The sequence below is a fragment of the Drosophila nasuta genome, chromosome X (genome assembly GCF_023558535.2).
Source record: "Drosophila nasuta strain 15112-1781.00 chromosome X, ASM2355853v1, whole genome shotgun sequence".
NCBI lineage: Eukaryota > Metazoa > Arthropoda > Insecta > Diptera > Drosophilidae > Drosophila > Drosophila nasuta.
The window spans coordinates 7649545-7667182 of record NC_083459.1 but is presented as its reverse complement, the minus strand read 5'-3'; the positions used below and the strand labels follow the sequence as shown (position 1 = coordinate 7667182).

Sequence of the window (17638 nt, the reverse complement as noted above, 5' to 3'; positions counted from 1 at the left end):
TAAAGTGTGTAAATATTGCCGACCGACGAAAGCTTGCCAAAAAAAAGAAACGCAGAAAATATACTGAATATTGTGTTGAATTTTCAGTTTATTATGAAAATTGATTTACGCAAAGCATATGCGAAATGCAATCTAAGGATCTACGATAATCTGTTACATTTTCAGTTTATTATGAAAATTGATTTATGGCAAAAAAAACAAAAACACAATGGGAAAAATCAGTCCAAAAATCTAGGATCTGACTGTAGTTGTGCGATTATCCTTCGGCGGCTCTGAAGTCGTCGGCCGCTGAGTCGTCGTCGTTGTTGTTGTTGTTGTTGTTGTTGTGGATGTTGTAGAGGTTGTGGTGGACTCCGTTGTTGTTGCTGGCGTCACCACAATTTGGGGCAAGGCACGACAGGCATGTGGTTTGTCGCCCAGCTGCATACGATCACAACGACGTTTATCGGTCTGTTCCCAGTCTGCAGAAAACCAAAGATTACTTAGTGAAAGTTCATTCACGTTCCCACACTTGCACTTACTGTGACGTGGCCGTGAGAAACAATTGTTGTTCAGCAGCTGACAGCGATTGGCCACCACCTTGCAGACCTGCTGATTGCGCGATCGCACACAAATCTCCGCATCGGCTGAGGTGCGTGGACAGTTGACCGCAGCGCTCGGGCAATCCTCGTAGCACCAATACTCATGTTGAGCTCCAATCTCACGCACACGGCGACAATCCTTGGCGGGCGCATGTCTCCATGTCCTAGAGCCCAACGGCTCGCTACGATTCGCCTCGAGTAGCTCACAGATGTTGGCAAAGCGACGACACATGCCATCCGAGGTGCGGCCACAGACTCGAGGACTCCGTGCCACACACACCGGAGGCAAGCGGCAAATGGGCCAATGCGGTGGCAGAATGGTGATCAATTCCGGTGGTGCTCTCGTGGTCGTCGTGGTGTGCGTTGCGACCACCGTAAAAAGGAGAATCAAGGCGAGCATATTGCCTGCAACAAGAGAGAAGAAAATGCACTTGAGTTGGAGTGTGGAGTGGAGTCAGTAAGGAGTCTGCTTCACCTGTTAACGTGGTCAACTGCATGTTGTTCAAACACTTGTTGTTGCCCCCACAACAAGTTGCGTTGGTTTTATAGCTCATCATCCATTAAGCGGTAACAAAAGAGCTGCTTCAGCTGGAAAACAGCAGTTTCAATAGCACTTGCCACATTCTTGCTTGGCACGCGCCACTTTTGTTACGTCTTTTTGCTTGCGTCAAAGCGGGGCATTGACCTTGACTGAATTTCCCCCAAAAAATGAAGCTGCTTAGGCGTCACTTGCATTTTTCGGGAAATTTTCAGAATAATAAATGAAACATGATTTCAAGACGACTTCAAATGCATAGTTATTTTCCCATTTAATACACTTCTACCTTAGAAAATCACAATGAGATGCTTTCCACTAACTGTAGAAAGAAAAAGTAAAGTTATGAAAGGTTATGACTTTCACACTTATTTAGAGGACTTTGCTTTTAACGAAATACATAAATAAATTGCACTTGCTTGAAATTTAATATCATAAATACAGTATGAATTTAAATTCTAAGATAAACATTTGAATTTGTAATTAAATGAAAAAAAAACGACTTCTCAACGTAAAAGGCACATATAAATTGCAAATTCTTAAAAATAAATAGATTTGAAATATAAATTTATGAATGCAAAATAAATATTTCAATTGTAATTTAAGGAACACTTTGTATGTTAAAAAGAGATCTTTTGCTGTTCTGCATAAAACTTATAAAATTCATAATCAAAATTTGGGAAAATAATTGGACAGAATGCGATAAAAAAATAGGAGTAATTAACAGAACCGAAGTTTGTGTTTGAAATACCATAGATCAAATATTTAACACAACAGAAGTTAAGTTAGTTATAAATTCACATGTTTTAGGAGATCTAACTTAATTTGTTACAAAAATTATTGTAAAATTGAAAGTAGAAAGTAGTGCAATAAAGAAATACTACCAAATCATATATCTTCCCATGAGAATTTTTGGGGGTCATTTGAAGGCAAGATGTTGGAGCAGTTGCAGTGCCCCAAATCCATTAGGAATAATCATGTAAACAACAACAATTGCTCAGTTGCGATGTTTACGAACTAAACTCGAATTCGCACAGAATGAATGAATGAGTAAATACATGAATGCGTCGAATGAATGCGAGCATATTCAATTGTTGACCCATGCAAAACATATGCCACACAAAAACAATGTGGCACCCGTCACTCGTTGCGAGTATAAATACCCAATCGCAATTCTCAGTAATCATCATCAGCAGCAACTGCAAACAGCAACAGCAACAGCTACAGCTACAGATCCACTCAAGTCAGTCCGAAAAAAGCGAAGAAGCAATCATGTTCAAGCTTACCACTTGTTGTTTACTACTCGTCGCCTTTGTGGCCATCGCCGAGGCGAGCAAGAAGCCAGCGACACCACCTTGTGCAGGACGTTGCACTCGCAAGGATTTGGCTGGCCGGGGCACAGTCTGCATACGCCATGCCAGGACGAACATCTGCACCAGGCTGCGTGCCTGCGAACTGCGCCAACGCAACTGCTCCTTGAGGGATCTCGGCCTGCCCCAGCTGCGCCAGACATCGCTCGCTCGCTGCGGCCGTGTCAAGGGCAACACTGGCAGTGCTCGCTGTGCGGCAATTCGTCGTCGTCGCACCGTTCGCCCCACCAGAGGCTGTGCGATTGCCAACTGCAGACGCCAGAAGCCCAACAGCTGCTGGCGCACAAAGAGTGGTCGCAGCGAGTGGATCAGCGATTGCAGTGCTCGGGAGCGCAACTGCCGCAACAAGAGGCGTCCAGACCTTCAGCTGACACGCACCGCTGACTGGGTGTGCCGTGGCCCCAAGAAGGACAAGGACATCATCGTCATCAACAAGGTTTAAGGGCAGCGACAAATGCGATCAACCGGCAATCTAGACGACCGAATGCAACTTTTAGTATATAAGAATCTTTTTTTTTCATAGTTTATAATTCTTCAGCAAAATTCTTCTATATTTCGTTTAAATTCAATAAAAAATACATTTTATAACAAAACTTGCTTGATATATCGACTATCGATAAAAATGACGTGCTTTAAAGGCACATTTTACAACACTGGAAATTCGAAAACTAAAATTAAAAGAGACGTTTAAATACCCAGAGAAAATTAAAAATATTTTATTTTACATATTTAAACTGCTTAATCAGAATTGATAAATATATATAATGCTTTTTTGTGGTTATGCAACTCTGAACACTTATCGATTAAGCGCAGCCAACTTAACTAGGTGTTCGATTGTAGATGATGATTGGTTTTTTCTCAACAATATTTTTCCATTTCATTTAGGCAAAAAGGAATCCACAACTAAAAAAACATTCATAGAAAGGCCAAGACTTAGTTTTAAAATCTTTGGCATTGCAGCTATGCTTATTATGTATGTTGTATATTGTTCTTAGGAGTCACGCTGGCTTCTTATCGCATCAATGACAGGTGAATCACCTGATGATGCACTAATGGGCGTGTCATCTAAGGCTGACAACAAATTCCAAATATGCACAAATATTTCATATTGTTTGCCGACAATAAAAATAAATATCATTTTATCGCAGGCGATTTCTCTGTCCATTGTTGTTGTTGTTCTCGCCCCTCTTCTATCCCATCCGATATTTTCCATTTTGCAGCCTCGCTTGACTTGGCCATAAATTTACACCAGGGCGCCAAGTAGAAAGCGGCGGCACTGTCGAGAACCAAAAACGACGGTGCGACATCGCCAAATGTTCAATAAATTAAAATCGACTGCCATAAATTTCGATGTCAGTACATTAATTAAAAGGCCGTAATTCGCTGGCCCATGTCACACGGCACATCCCCAGACTCTGGACTCCAGGCTCCACGACTTCGGACTCTCACCCTCCACCATTTATAATGTCCAATCATCGTTCCACAGCCACCTGCTGCCTCCTCAGCCGCGGCCAGTCTGCAGCAGTTGTAATGCAATGGGAATTGAAAAGCCAAAACTCATTCATGCAATGGCAATTTCGTGTTCTGATATTACAGATAGTAATTTTGCAAACCTTGTCATCAATTTTAAGCTAAATACACTATAATTATTATTAATGTAAATTTAATAGTTGCGTACGCTAATATCGTCAATATTCAAAGCTTGGAATCTACCGTTAGTAATGATGATTTTTCAACTCTCTCTACTCCTTTCACATATTGAACGAGAGAAACTTCCGAATTTCCTATCTCAAAATGTATTATTTGAATAAATGATTAAGTGATTAAAGTGTTTTTCATCTGCGGATAATATTTATACATAGATAAATTTGATTAAATATATAATTGTAAACAAAAATTTAAAATTAACTTTTTTAACGCGATTAATTGACTCCATTTTCATCACGCCTAGTTATCAATAGCCAGCACTGGTTTTTATATATACATACATATATACATATAAATCTATATATAAATAATGTGAATTTGATTTAATAATACAAACTGAATTTTCTAAAGCGATAAATTGATTCTATTCTTATTACAACTATCGATATCCAGCACTGATTCTTATCGATTGCTGCATTTACCGTCTCTAACATACACATGGTTGCATCTTGAAACGAAAGGGTCAGTATAGCACGTGATTTAAGGATGACATTCAATAGAAGTTGTGGCGATTGCTTCCAACTGTCAACAAATGTTGAAAAAAGCAGTAGGCATTGCGTTTTACTCATCAAAGCTCGCAGTCTATTCAGTTGGCATTTAACGTCGCACAGTCGCTCGTCAGTCACCAAATCATTTGATTTTCGTAAAATTAAAAAACTTAAATAATTTTCGTGAAAATGCCGCGAACTGTGTTGAATAAAGAAGACAAGGTCAAGCCGGAAAAGAAAGACAAGGGCGAGCATCTCTCCGCCAAGCCAAGTGCTTCAAGGGCGCTCAAGAGGAAGAAGTCGAAACGCTACTTTTCATCCAGCTCTGGCGACAGCGAAAGCGATTCCAGCAGCAGCGATTCATCGAGCCGATCCTCTGGTTCCTCCGCCAGCAGCTCATCATTCTCGTCAAGTGATGTCGAGCGCAAGAAGAAGAAGAAGCGCCAACGTCAAAAGTCGAAAATCAAGTCGAAATCCGTGGCAAAGCAGAGTCGCAAAGCGTCCGCCTCGCGAACTCCAGCGTTGTCAATGCCGTTGCCAGTGCCAGCTCCATCAGCGGAATTGGCAGCATCGCCAAAGCAGCCAACATTTGAGATTTGGTCGCCAGTTGACGGCGAAAAGCAGCAGAAGCAGAGGAAGTCGAGCAGTCATCGTCACCATGGACACAAGTCAAGTAGTCGCTCATCGCAGGATAACAAGCATCGTAGGAATTCGCTAGTTGACGGCGAAAAGCAGCAGCAGCAGGGGAAGTCGAGCAGTCATCGTCACCATGAAAACAAGTCGAGTCGTCGCTCATCGCAGGAGAACAAGCATCGCATCATTTCCCATGCGGTCTCCAGTTGCAAGTCGCTAACTGACGCAGATGGCAGCGATCAGCCAGCCAAGGAGCAGGAGAAGCAATCCAATCCAAAGGATCAAGAGCAGGCAGTGAAAGTAGTGAAGTTAGATGAGGTTAAGTTAAAGTCCGAGGTCTTCAAGGAGCGAGCTATGAACATGATGGAACGCAGTTCAGCAGCACAGGGCACTGAGAAACCGAGAGACAAAGACCGCAAAGGAGATCGTTATCGAGACCGTGATCGTGAGCGAGAGCGAGAGAGAAGCTCGACATCGAGCCGTTCGATGTCACAACGTTCGCATCGTGGCAGATCTCGCTATAGACGCTCGCCCTTTTCGAACAATGCCAGGAATAATTATCACCCCAATGAGCAGCAATTGCGCAAGGTGCGTCTGTACATCAAGGGACTGAGTCCGCAGGTGACCAAGGCACATATCGTGGAAATCTTCGGCAGCTTTGGCCCGCTGACCAATGTCGATTTTCCCATCGAGAATTACGGACAAGGCTTCAATAGGAAGACCGGACGTGGCTATGCATTTTGCGAGTTCCAAAATCCTAGGGATTGTGCGCGTGCTCGCCGCCACATGAACGGCGGCAAGATCGATGGCAAGCAAATTCTTGTCGTCCCATTTCAAGCCCGAAAGTTGAATTTGTCGTTGCGCCGACGTAGGCCCTCGCCGTACACAAATTATCGCTATTAAAACAGAAACAAATATGCGACTATGGACCAAATAACCAAAAACCATATTAACCAAATGCTAAAGACTGAAATTTCTACAAAATAAAACCTAAGCAGAAACATATTGTCTTCAAATGAAACTAAGCTAATTTCATTTCAAGTTTTAGAGTTACAATTAAGCAATTGTCGCCAGGTCGCACTGACATTAAATATTGCGATGTGTTTTCAATAAGTTCTCAACAATCTTTGGCAAGTTGTCATCCCTTTCTGTTTTGTTTTTTTGTTGAGAGTTGTCAAAAAGGGCAACAACTGAATGACAGCATTATTTTTTATTGTAGCGTTCCGCTTTTATCCCATTTTATTGAATTTTTGTGTGAATTCAGTTTATGAACTGCAAGTGAAATATATGAAAAAATATGTAAACAACTGCAAATTCACGAAGCGAGTTGTGTTGCATTGCTGCTTTCATTTGACAGTGTTCTATTGTTCCTAGAGAAAGCAAGAGAGAGAGAGTAGGGAAAGGGTCTGAAGCTTTCGTCACAATTTATTGTTCTGCAATTTGGTTGTCGTTGTAGTTGTAATTGTTGTGCTTGAACCATTTTAGTAGAATGCATGAAAAATGTACGAACTTTTCAATTAATTGCTATCAAAAAGAATTTAAATATTTTATGGCCAGGCAGCAGGTAATGCACACCGAAACAGGTGTACAAATAAAGCAATAAATGCAGAACAACAAAAAATGATTAGCTAAGAGATTCCCTGTATTCTGCCTCTACAGAATGTTTAAATAGATTATTTAAATATTTCTTGTTATTACATTTATTTTTTAATATTCTTAGCTCGGAATTAAATTTCCTTATTTTTAGACACTTATTAGGTATTTATCCTTTTATTAGGTATTTCAACGCGTTTTTTGTGTTGTTTATTTTAACTTTTGTGAGCAATTGGCTAGGGGTAGGAATATCAGGGGACTCCGAAATATTTTGTTTAATCTGGTCATTCAACAATAACAATTGTGTTTTATGTGTGGGAAGAGCAGAAAGAAAGCAAGAGCTTTGATAGACAATGTATAGCTGGTTCAAGTGCTGTTGCTCTGCCCCCTCAAAACAAAGTCAACAACTTGGCAAAAGAATGAAAAATTTGTTTGTGTGCCTGAAGAGGACAACATACATATATATATATGTATGTATTTTCGGCAATATGCACATATGTACATACAACTTTACTACTAATTGTTAGTAACAGGGTGTAGGTGCGGAAGAAGTGCTCTGCAATATTGCATAATGACGCAACCGCAGTGTGATGCGTATATTTATTTTTTCGAGCACACAATTACACAATTGTTGACGCTGGCATTAATTACAATCAACGAGCATATAAATTAAAAAACTGATGTTTTAAGGCAATTCCTCCTCCTCCTGAGGAAGTGTCATAGTAGTGAGCAATTGTCACATACTAATACGTGTACTCCCACTTTCTTGCAGCTGCCGTCACGTGCCCTGAGCTCCTTGCAAAAGCTGACTGCTCTGGACTTTGACTACAACGAGATCGTGCGCATCGACGACTACAGTTTCTATGGCCTGCGCGTGTCCAAGCTGAACATCAAAGGCAATCGCCTGCAGAGCATACCAGAGAATGGTTTCACCGGCCTCGAGGACTGCATGCAAGAGATCGATGTCTCCGAGAACGGACTGCGCACCTTCCCCATGCTCGCATTACGCAAACTCGGACATTTGCGTATACTCCGATTGTCGAACAACAAGATCTCCACCTTCTATGGCGACATACAGCTGGCCACGAACAATGCTTCGGCTGCGGTGGCCACAGCAGCGGCATTGCAGTTGCCTTCCCTCATTTTACTCGATTTGAGTTCGAATCAATTCAGCGAGATTGTGCACGATTGCTTTCGCGCCTTTCCCCAACTGCAAACGCTCTCATTCTATGCGAATCAAATTGAACTGGTGCAGCCGGAGGCATTCAAGAGTCTCAAAGAGCTGATGTCATTGGATATGTCACATAATCGCATCATTGCACTCGATCCCAAGGTCTTCGATAAGAACAAGCGACTGCAGACGGTGGACTTGAGTCACAATCACATTCACGCCATCAGCGGCGTTTTCTCCAATTTGCCGCAGTTGCGTGAGGTGTTTCTCTCCGAGAACAATATACTTGAGTTGCCGGCGGATGCGTTCACCAACTCGACGCTGGTCGATGTTATCTATTTGGAGTCGAATGGCATTGCACACATCGATCCGAATGTGTTTAGCACGTTGGCTAACCTGGATCATTTGTATTTGCGCTCGAATTTCATTCCCTTGGTGCCCGTCACGCTGTTCGACAAGTGCATCAAGCTCTCGTCGCTGTCGCTGGACAACAATGAGATACAGGATCTGGAGATTGGCATGTTTCGCAAGCTGGAGCAGTTGCGTGAGGTGCGATTGCACAACAATCGCATACGCCGGGTGCGTAAAGGCGTCTTTGAGCCGTTGCCTTCGCTGCAGGAGCTGCACATCCAGAAGAACAACATCGAGGACATTGAACCAGGAGCATTTCACACGTTGCGCAACATGCAGCACATCAATCTGCAAGACAATCAATTGACCGTGCTGGAGGACATCTTCCCGGAGCAGAACTCTTCCCTTCTATCGATTCAATTGGAGTCGAACTATCTGAACAAGATACATCAGCGCACCTTTCGACAGCAGCAACGCATACAGATCATGTGGCTACGCGACAATAAGCTGCTGAAGATCGATCGGTCGCTGTTCGTGGACACCCCACAGCTTGGCAGGCTGTACCTGAGCAACAATCTCATACGTGAGATCGAGAAGGACACGTTTGGTAGTCTGGGGGCGTTGAAGTTCCTCGATCTGAGCGGAAATCAATTGCGGCAACTGCGTCGCGATTACTTTGCGGCCCTGCAGAACCTTGAGGAGCTGAGTCTGGCACACAATCACATCGAGGCCATTGAGGGTTATGCGTTCAGTCGCCTAAAGCAACTTAAATCACTGGACTTGTCCCACAATCCGCTTGTGCAATTAACGCGTGACATATTTCTGGAGGAACTCCCGTTGATCACGCTCAATTTGCGCAACACTTCGCTGCGTAAACTCGAACTACACACGTTTAAATCGCTGCAGAACCTGAACGAATTGAATCTAGAGCGCAATCAACTGAATCCGGCGGACATACAGAAGCTGGATGTACAGAGTTTGCGGCGTTTGCATTTATCGCACAACAACTTCAGTCATGTGGGCATGGGCGGCACCATGGGTGGCATCATGTCGGGCATGTTCGACAAGCTGCGCTCGCTGCAACAGTTGTCTATGGCCAACTGCAGTCTGACGAGCATTCCGGACCAACTCTTTGCCAAGAATACAAACCTCGTGCGCATCGATTTGTGTGACAATCAATTGACCGAAATGAATCGCAACATTTTCAGCGGCTTAAATGTGTTCAAGGAATTGCGTTTGTGCCGCAATAATCTCGTCGAATTCCCGCACATTGCTCTGTATAATCTGAGCACACTGGAGACTTTAGATCTGGCTCGCAATCAACTGATCTCTATTGACTTCTTCAAGCTAAGTGGCACACTTAATTTGCGTCAGCTCATTTTGCGTGACAACAAGATCAACTCGTTAAGTGGCTTCAATGCGGTGAACCTCACACAACTCGATAATGTGGATCTCAGTGGGAATCTGTTGTTGTCGCTGCCCGCCAACTTTTTGCGGCATTCGATCAATTTGCAACGCGTCGACTTGTCCAGTAATCGCTTTTTGCAAATTCCCAGCTCGGCTTTGTCCGATGTCTCCATACCGCGTTTGTCGTGGCTCAACTTGACAGGGAATCCCATCAACAAGATCTATACGGTTAAGGAGGAGCGTTATCTGTATCTGAAGGAGTTGTACATCTGCCAGACGAATCTCTCCATACTCACCTCGAAGGATTTTGAGGCATTCCAGGCCCTGCAACATCTACACTTGATCAACAATCGCATCACACGCATTTCGCCCGGTGCCTTCAAGTCGTTGACCAATCTGCTGACTCTGGACATAAGTGTTAACGAGCTGGAGATGCTGCCCAAAGAGCGTTTGCAGGGATTGCGTTTGCTGCGATTACTTAATATCTCACACAATACACTCAAGGATCTCGATGAGTTTAGCGGCGATTTGGCGCAGTTACAAACGCTTGACTTGAGCTTCAATCAGCTGGATCGCATCTCCAAGAAATCGTTCCGCAATCTTCATGGCTTGGTGGAGCTGCTGCTAATGGGCAATCGGATGACGGCGTTGTCCCACGATGGTTTCCGCTATCTGCGCAAATTGCATCTGCTGGATCTGCGCAAGAATTACTTCGAGCTGGTGCCGTTGGACCCGCTGAAGCCGTTGGAAACCAATTTACGTACGCTCAAGCTAGAAGGTGAGTTGTCATAGTATCTTATTATTTATTTACTACTTTTACTCTATTGTATTTAATTAGTTTTTTTCGAGAAACTTCTTTTAAGAATCCATATATTTTATTGGCGTTCGGTTTATTTTATTCTACTTTTTTATACCCGCTACCCATAGGGTAGAAGGGTATTATAACTTTGTGCCGACAGGAAATGTATGTAACAGGTAGAAGGAGACATCTCCGACCCTATAAAGTATATATATTCTTGATCAGCGTCAACAGCCGAGACGATATAGCCATGTCCGTCTGTCCGTCCGTCCGTATGAAACACTGGATCTCAGAGACTATAAGAGATAGAGCTAGTTTGTTTCAAATTTTTACCACGCCCACTCCCGCCCCCGCAAATCAAAAAAATCGAATAACAAGCGTAAATTTAAAGCTATAATTACAATAGTAGTTATGATTCCTGAAAATTTGGTTGAGATCAGATACAAATTGTGGAAGTTATTAAGGAAATACTTTTGTATGGGCAAAAACGCCTTACTGGGGGCCTTAGTTGCTTTGGTTGACAATCTGGTATATTGTGCCGTCTATGGTATATTTTGAATGGTGTGCTATATCGATATACCAAACATACCATTTGGTATATTTTTAGTATTTTTTAGTATTTTCGGTATATTTTGAAAATAATACCGCAATATTTTGCCCTTATTAAAAATGGGTAGCGGGTATCTCACAGTCGAGCACACTCGACTGTAACTTTCTTACTTGTTTTTTTTTTTCTAATTGGTATATTAATTCAATTATTTTTCTTTGTATTTAATTTGTATAACATATATTTGCATTTACTTACTTGAGCATTTTTATGGAATCTATTTTGTTTTAGTTAATTCTAGTTTTATATTTTTATTTATTTTGTTAGTAATTTGTATCCATATAAATCTATTTGGCAATAATTCTATATTTTCTTGAACATATGTTTATTATTTTGTTTGTTTTTATTGCATTTTTTTTTTTTTTTTTTTTCTGTTCGGCTGCTTGATGAATTTGATGATGACATTTTGTCATTTCATGTGAATGGTATTTTATTTATTTAATTATTTTTCTGCGTTGCAGAGAATCCACTGCATTGCAGCTGCGATGCGCAAAAGCTGTGGGAATGGCTGCGGGATCATCGCAAATGGTCGCTATCGCCAACGGGCGGCGATAACATTAATTATCTGAGGTGCGAACACCCAACGGAGCTGCGTGGCAAGGTGTTTGGCCGCATGGAGCCGCAGCAATTTTGCGATGCCCCATTAATACCCAAAATGGCCATACAGGACATTCAGCCCTATTCGGTGGTCGTCTCCTGGCAGAGTCGCGAACATTTGGGTCTCACTGGATTCGAAATTGTTTACCATGCCACCGGCGATGGACTCGGCTCTGGGCCAACCGAGCGCGACCAGGCCAAAGGTCATCATCATGATATTCATCGCGATTGGGAACGCGACCAGGATGTCGATAGAGACTATGAGCGTCTGCATCAGAGCAGCGAGCGGGATAGGGAGCGAGGAGAACGCGAACGTCTGGCCCAATTTGCTGCCACGGATGAGGTGAGTTTCAGCCCCGCCCAAATTTGAAAGTAATTTGATGGTAAATACTCCAATGCCGAGTCTCAGTCGCAGTCGCAGTAGCAAGTTGTCTGTCGTGTTGGGTCCGTAATTTTCCTTTAATAAACGCTTAATCAACGCTTAGGGGGAAGGAAAAGAAGGGAGGGTGGTGAAGGGAAAGGGAAGGTTCATTCGTTCGATCGGCGATAAACTGGCGCAACTTTGTGCATACAAAATTTAATTTAAGCTTCACGTTGCCCCGGGTTCTCATTGACTAGAAGATGCCAGGCACAGTGGGCAAAGTTGCCGTTTAAAAGGCCAATAAACTCGATGAAGTATTCAATTACAACTACAGTTTTCTGTTAGCATTTACAAATAAGCAAACATAAATAAACCATTTCAATATTAACAACTTATTTAAAAATGTACAAGTTTGCTTCCTTTTGAAGCGAAAGTCTTTTTGATATGCTATCAATGTTGATAATTAACAGCATTTATGTCTTTAACTACTGGCGTCAATGACAAGTTAACAGCAGACTCAATAAGTCTGCTTTAGTTAGACTTTAGCCATTGTGCTGTCCAGTTTGTGAAAAGGACGCAAGGCCGCAGGCCACGCAAGAGACAGTTTTAATAAAACGACACGAAGATGATGGTGATGATGATGACGGTGACGGTGACGGTGATGGGGAACGTGGAAATTGGGGATTGAGGTTTATGAATTGGGTATAAGGTTGTCCGTTGCCAGTTGAGGTAGCTTGACGTGAACGTTGAGCGAGAGCTAGAGCTAGAGCGAGAGAAGCGAAAAACGACAATAACAATCTTGCACAACTTGGTTAATTTATTCCACAGATACACGGCAAGCGTCTAAACGGCACGGCCAGCTCCACAAAGCTAACGAAATTGAGCCCGAACACGCGCTATCACATCTGCGTCATCGGCACCGGTAATTGGCTCTCGGAGCCTTTGGCCAATGCGCTGCAAAGGTTGCACTACAACGACTCAAGGGACGACTTGGTGCTGTCTGGTTCAGTCTCAGCTTCAGCTTCTAGCTCCAATGATGTCTCATTGGCAGCTGCCTCACAACCGCTGCCGGAAGCCTACTCACCGTATCTCCATCTTAACGAAGCGGACAACGAACAGCAGCATCTACAGCAACAGCAACAGCAGCAAGCACTCATCGAGAACAGCATTGTGACGGACAATGTGCTGCACGAGGTGCTCAAAAATTCACATTTCTCAGCCTGCACCGATGTGCAGACACTCGACTCGACGCCCAGTTTGATTACGGATGAGAACGGACTGTCGAGCAATGGATTCATACACTCAATATTGACACGTCGCTTGGGTCTGATTGTTGGCTGCTGTTTGGGCATCATTGTCTTCATTGTAATGATCTCGGTGCTCAGCTACGTGAAGCTGAAGAAGCAGCGCATCGAGAACGCCAAGCGGCAGGCTGCAATGCCGCCCGAATACATTTCCTATCGTCACTTCAGCATACCCAACGAGGAGCTCACACGCACCGCAGCAAACGTTGGCAATGCGGCAGCAGCAGCCGCTGCTGCGGCACAAGCAGCTCAGGCTGCAGCAGCAGCCGCAGCAGCATCTTCAGCGGCAGCTGCAACATCAACAACAGCGGCAACAACCATGTCGAGTGTGCCGAGTGGCATCAGCGGGCACATCAGCGGGACCAGCTTGAGCACCGGCACCACAACAACCACAGCGGCCACAACACCCATTGGCGGAGTGCCGCTGCCGATGGTGAAGAGCGGCAGTCGCAGTCCCATTGCGGGCATTGCGGGATTGGTTGTTGCCGACAACATTGTTGCCGATGGAGCGGGCAATGTTGTTGCCGTTTCCACAGCATCGCCGGCCAACAGTAGCAATGGTGGCCATGCTCACAGTCACACACACACTCACAATCACAGTCACACACACGCACACAATCACAATCACAATCATCATAGCCACAATCATCAGCAGGCAGCGGCGGCGGCTGCAGCGGCACATCGACAGCAGAACAACAACGGCGGTGTTGTCGGCGGTTATATGGCAGCTGGCGTTGTACTCAATACGAATCACTTGAGTGTCTGTTAGTAGTCTCTCGCATTCAAAAAGTTATTCAATTTATTCGATTGCTTTAAAATCAAATGAAATATGAGAATGCGTTTATCATGCACAGTCGTAACGTGTTTGACCTCCCTCCCTCCCTCCACCCACACAAACAAACAAAAAAAGAAAAACGTGTCCAAAAAACTGATCTGTAAACTCTCGTACATATATTTCATCTTTCAAATGGCATTCAATTCATTCATTTAGCATAACTTTTTCAATCAGAGAGAGATAGAGAAAATGCAAAAGCATTTTTATGTTTTCCAATGTGGCCCAAAAATGCATTTAATTTATGAGTAAAAATCCCAACTAACAAACCAAAAACTAAAAGCAAAAAAAAAAAAACAAAAAGGAAAAACATAAACTAGGTTAGTGATAATCATCATGTTGCGTTCAACGTTCGTTTAGTTATGAAACAATTTAAAAACCGAAAAACCTTTTTTTTTATTCAATGTAAATAAAAGTTGAATCGAATTGCAAACTCAGCGCGACAAAACAAACAAAACCAAAAAGAGAGAAGAGAAGAAGAAATCGACAAATGAATTAATAAATATAAATCCGTTTTTAGATTAATGATAAATAACTTACATTAATAAATACATACATATATGGAAAATACACAATATAAATACCGATTACTATGCGAAATGTCGGATATGACAGATAAATCAAACCAGACGCCAGTTATTACAGCTAAATTTGAATATGTAGGATATTAAAACACACACATGGATACACACTAACACATATGACATATAAACACACACTTGTAATCAAAGTAATGACTTTTTTTTTGCCACAAAAATAAAATGAGATACTATACTTAGTGTTAATCGAAATTTTTTTTCTAGAAGTGAAGCGCGGTAAGTGAAAATACTAAGTAAATAGCAAAGATGCGAAGAAGAAGAAGAGTAAACAAATAAAAATAGTAGCATAAAAGATTGAAAGAGAAACATATTAACTAACTAATTAACAAATAATAATAATAATAAATACAATTAAATTAAATTAAATTAAATTAATTAAGCGTGCAACATGCAGTAAATGTTAGCAAAACTCAAAGAGTTTCATTTGTAAAATGCATAAAGTTTTTTTGTCTTCGTAGTTAACTTTAATCTCGACTCGTTTCGTTTGGGTTTTATAAATAAATACTGATTATAAAATACATAATTTCTAGCTTTAGTCACAAAGAATTAGCTATAAAAAAGAGAGAAATAAATTCAACTACAATTGAACGGCATCTTATCGAAATAAGAAATAAACATATTTACTTATATATATGGCAAATAAAGAAACAAAAAAATGGAAAATAATAAAATGTCATGTAGTTCGAGAATGAGTATAACAATTACTTTATAGTCAGCTGGGAATGCGATAACTAAGTGAAACGAGCTGCTAACGTACTATACACAACATACAAACAGTCAAAACCAATTTAAGGCACACTGCAACAATTTACATAATGACAAAATCAACAACAACAACAACAACATGCAAAAAGCAAAAAACAAAACAAATGCAAATATTGCTCAAGAATTTTGTTAGAAAACTACTCGTAAGCAAAAAAGAAGCAAGAGAGAGAAACAAACAACAAATCAAATCATAAGAAATGTTGCTGCCCCCCAAAAAATGTTATGCATACACTCAACTTCCTCCACTTCCACTTCCAGTTCCAGTTCCAGTTCCACTTCCGCTTTCCCCACTCGAATATAGACCGAGTTGTGTTTCTTTTATTTATTCACACAGCTTGGACATTTGTTTAAATCAAATCAAACAAAAAGCGATAACAATTCAGTAAACTAAAAATCTTCGGCATACCGAATCTGCAATTCCCTTGCAGACGATGTGCGAATCTATTGCATAAATGCAAATGCAATATTTTTTTTTTTTTTTCTGTAGCTAGTACAAATATTATTTCAAGTAGAACAAATTTTGATATACACTAATAGAACTATGAATATTCTTTAAAATATGTATATCAGCTTAGCATACATCTGAAATTTATTTTATTAATTATAATATCGTCTGCAGGGGCATCAATAATAAATTGATCAAGCAAAGGCACAACTACCATATATATAGACACAACAAGTTAAAAATAATAACTGCGATGAAGGGGCAAACGTTTCAACATAGAGAAATACACTAACAAAACACACAAATGGAAAGAGCAAACCAAAAAACGAAAAAGAAAAAATAATAGCTGCACATGTTGCAGATGCAAATGCAAATCAAAATCAAAAATCGAACTTAAAATACAAAAAGCAAATAAACAGAGCATTAATTATTTTGCCAAAGCAAAAAAAAAATAAAAATAAAAAAAATAATAAATATAAGAAGAATATGCCGAATTAAGAAAGCTTTCAATGCTCTAGACAGTGGCTATTGTGGAAGGACTCTGTCTCCCCCTTCTGCTAAACTAGTTTTAGTCTCAAGGCAAATGCAAAATATTTAAGAAGCAGCGAGAGCGAAGAAAATAAACACACTTAAACAAATACAATAAAAGGAAAATTATTACTAATAAATATTGTATGGAAAGCAAACAAAAACTAAATATAAATAAATGACAAACTACAAAAATAAATGTTGTTTAATTTCGACTTTAACTGATCGAAGATCTGCAGTTTTCTATAAGAGATAACCTTAGTATTTTCCTTAGCTGTGTTATTTTAAATTGATTCTTTTTATTTAGAAAATTTTAATTAAATGGAAATTTCCGCTGTCTTGAGCACGTATTCTCATCAACGGCATTAAATGCAATGCGGAATTTTAATTAGGCTTGCAAATACACACACACACACACACACACACACATCCATACCCACACCCACACTTCACGTACTTCACACACGCAGCCAGCGACCACGGGGAAAGTTGTGGCAAGTACACATACTACACACTCGCATTAAGAGCGTGCCACATAACATGGATACACTCGCACACACCTGAAACAAGGGGACGCCGCCACGTGATGCGACCTAGCGCGACGTGTTTGTGTAATGCCTTGTCAGTGTATATGTGTGTGTATGTGCAACAGGATTTGCAGTACAATTGCAATCGAGTCGAGCACATCAACTTACCATATATGGCGACTTCAGCACACATACACAACTCTGTAGTCTGCGCGAAGAAATATAACAGTATTATCTGGAATAAAGCTTGCAGCCGAAAGCTCCATTAATCAAATAGAGCTTCCATCTTAAATGTATTTCTTCAGCAAATAACTTTTTCAGAAGAAATATAACAGTATAATCTGGAATAAAGCTTGCAGCCGAAAGCTCCATTAATCAAATAGAGCTTCCATCTTAAATGTATTGCTTCAGCATTTAACTTTTCAGAATACGTATCGT

The 17638-nt window shown here is 41.3% G+C and overlaps 3 protein-coding genes across 5 annotated transcripts in view; 2 read left to right on the top strand and 1 right to left on the bottom strand.

Moving 5' to 3' along the window:
* Positions 1-16854, top strand: part of LOC132795168 (chaoptin) — a 170405-nt gene extending 153551 nt beyond the window's left edge. For all 3 annotated transcript variants that reach the window (XM_060805721.1, XM_060805720.1, XM_060805722.1), the window contains 3 exons: positions 7680-10614; positions 11704-12182; positions 13029-16854. In XM_060805721.1, coding sequence (XP_060661704.1) covers positions 7680-10614; positions 11704-12182; positions 13029-14273 — 4659 coding nt within the window. In that variant the 3' untranslated portion in view covers positions 14274-16854. The remainder of the gene's footprint in view (positions 1-7679; positions 10615-11703; positions 12183-13028) is intronic.
* LOC132796414 (uncharacterized) lies at positions 181-1322 on the bottom strand. Its single transcript, XM_060807575.1, has 3 exons — positions 1057-1322; positions 522-986; positions 181-461 (listed from the first exon to the last, which is right to left on the bottom strand). Exons 1-3 carry the CDS (start codon positions 1136-1138, stop codon positions 232-234), a joined length of 777 nt encoding a protein of 258 aa, XP_060663558.1. The 5' UTR covers positions 1139-1322; the 3' UTR covers positions 181-231.
* On the top strand, positions 2307-3095 carry LOC132796379 (uncharacterized). The gene has a single exon (XM_060807537.1). The coding sequence runs from the start codon at positions 2389-2391 to the stop codon at positions 2926-2928; it is 540 nt and encodes a 179-aa protein (XP_060663520.1). The 5' UTR covers positions 2307-2388; the 3' UTR covers positions 2929-3095.
* Positions 16855-17638: the final 784 nt, after the last annotated feature.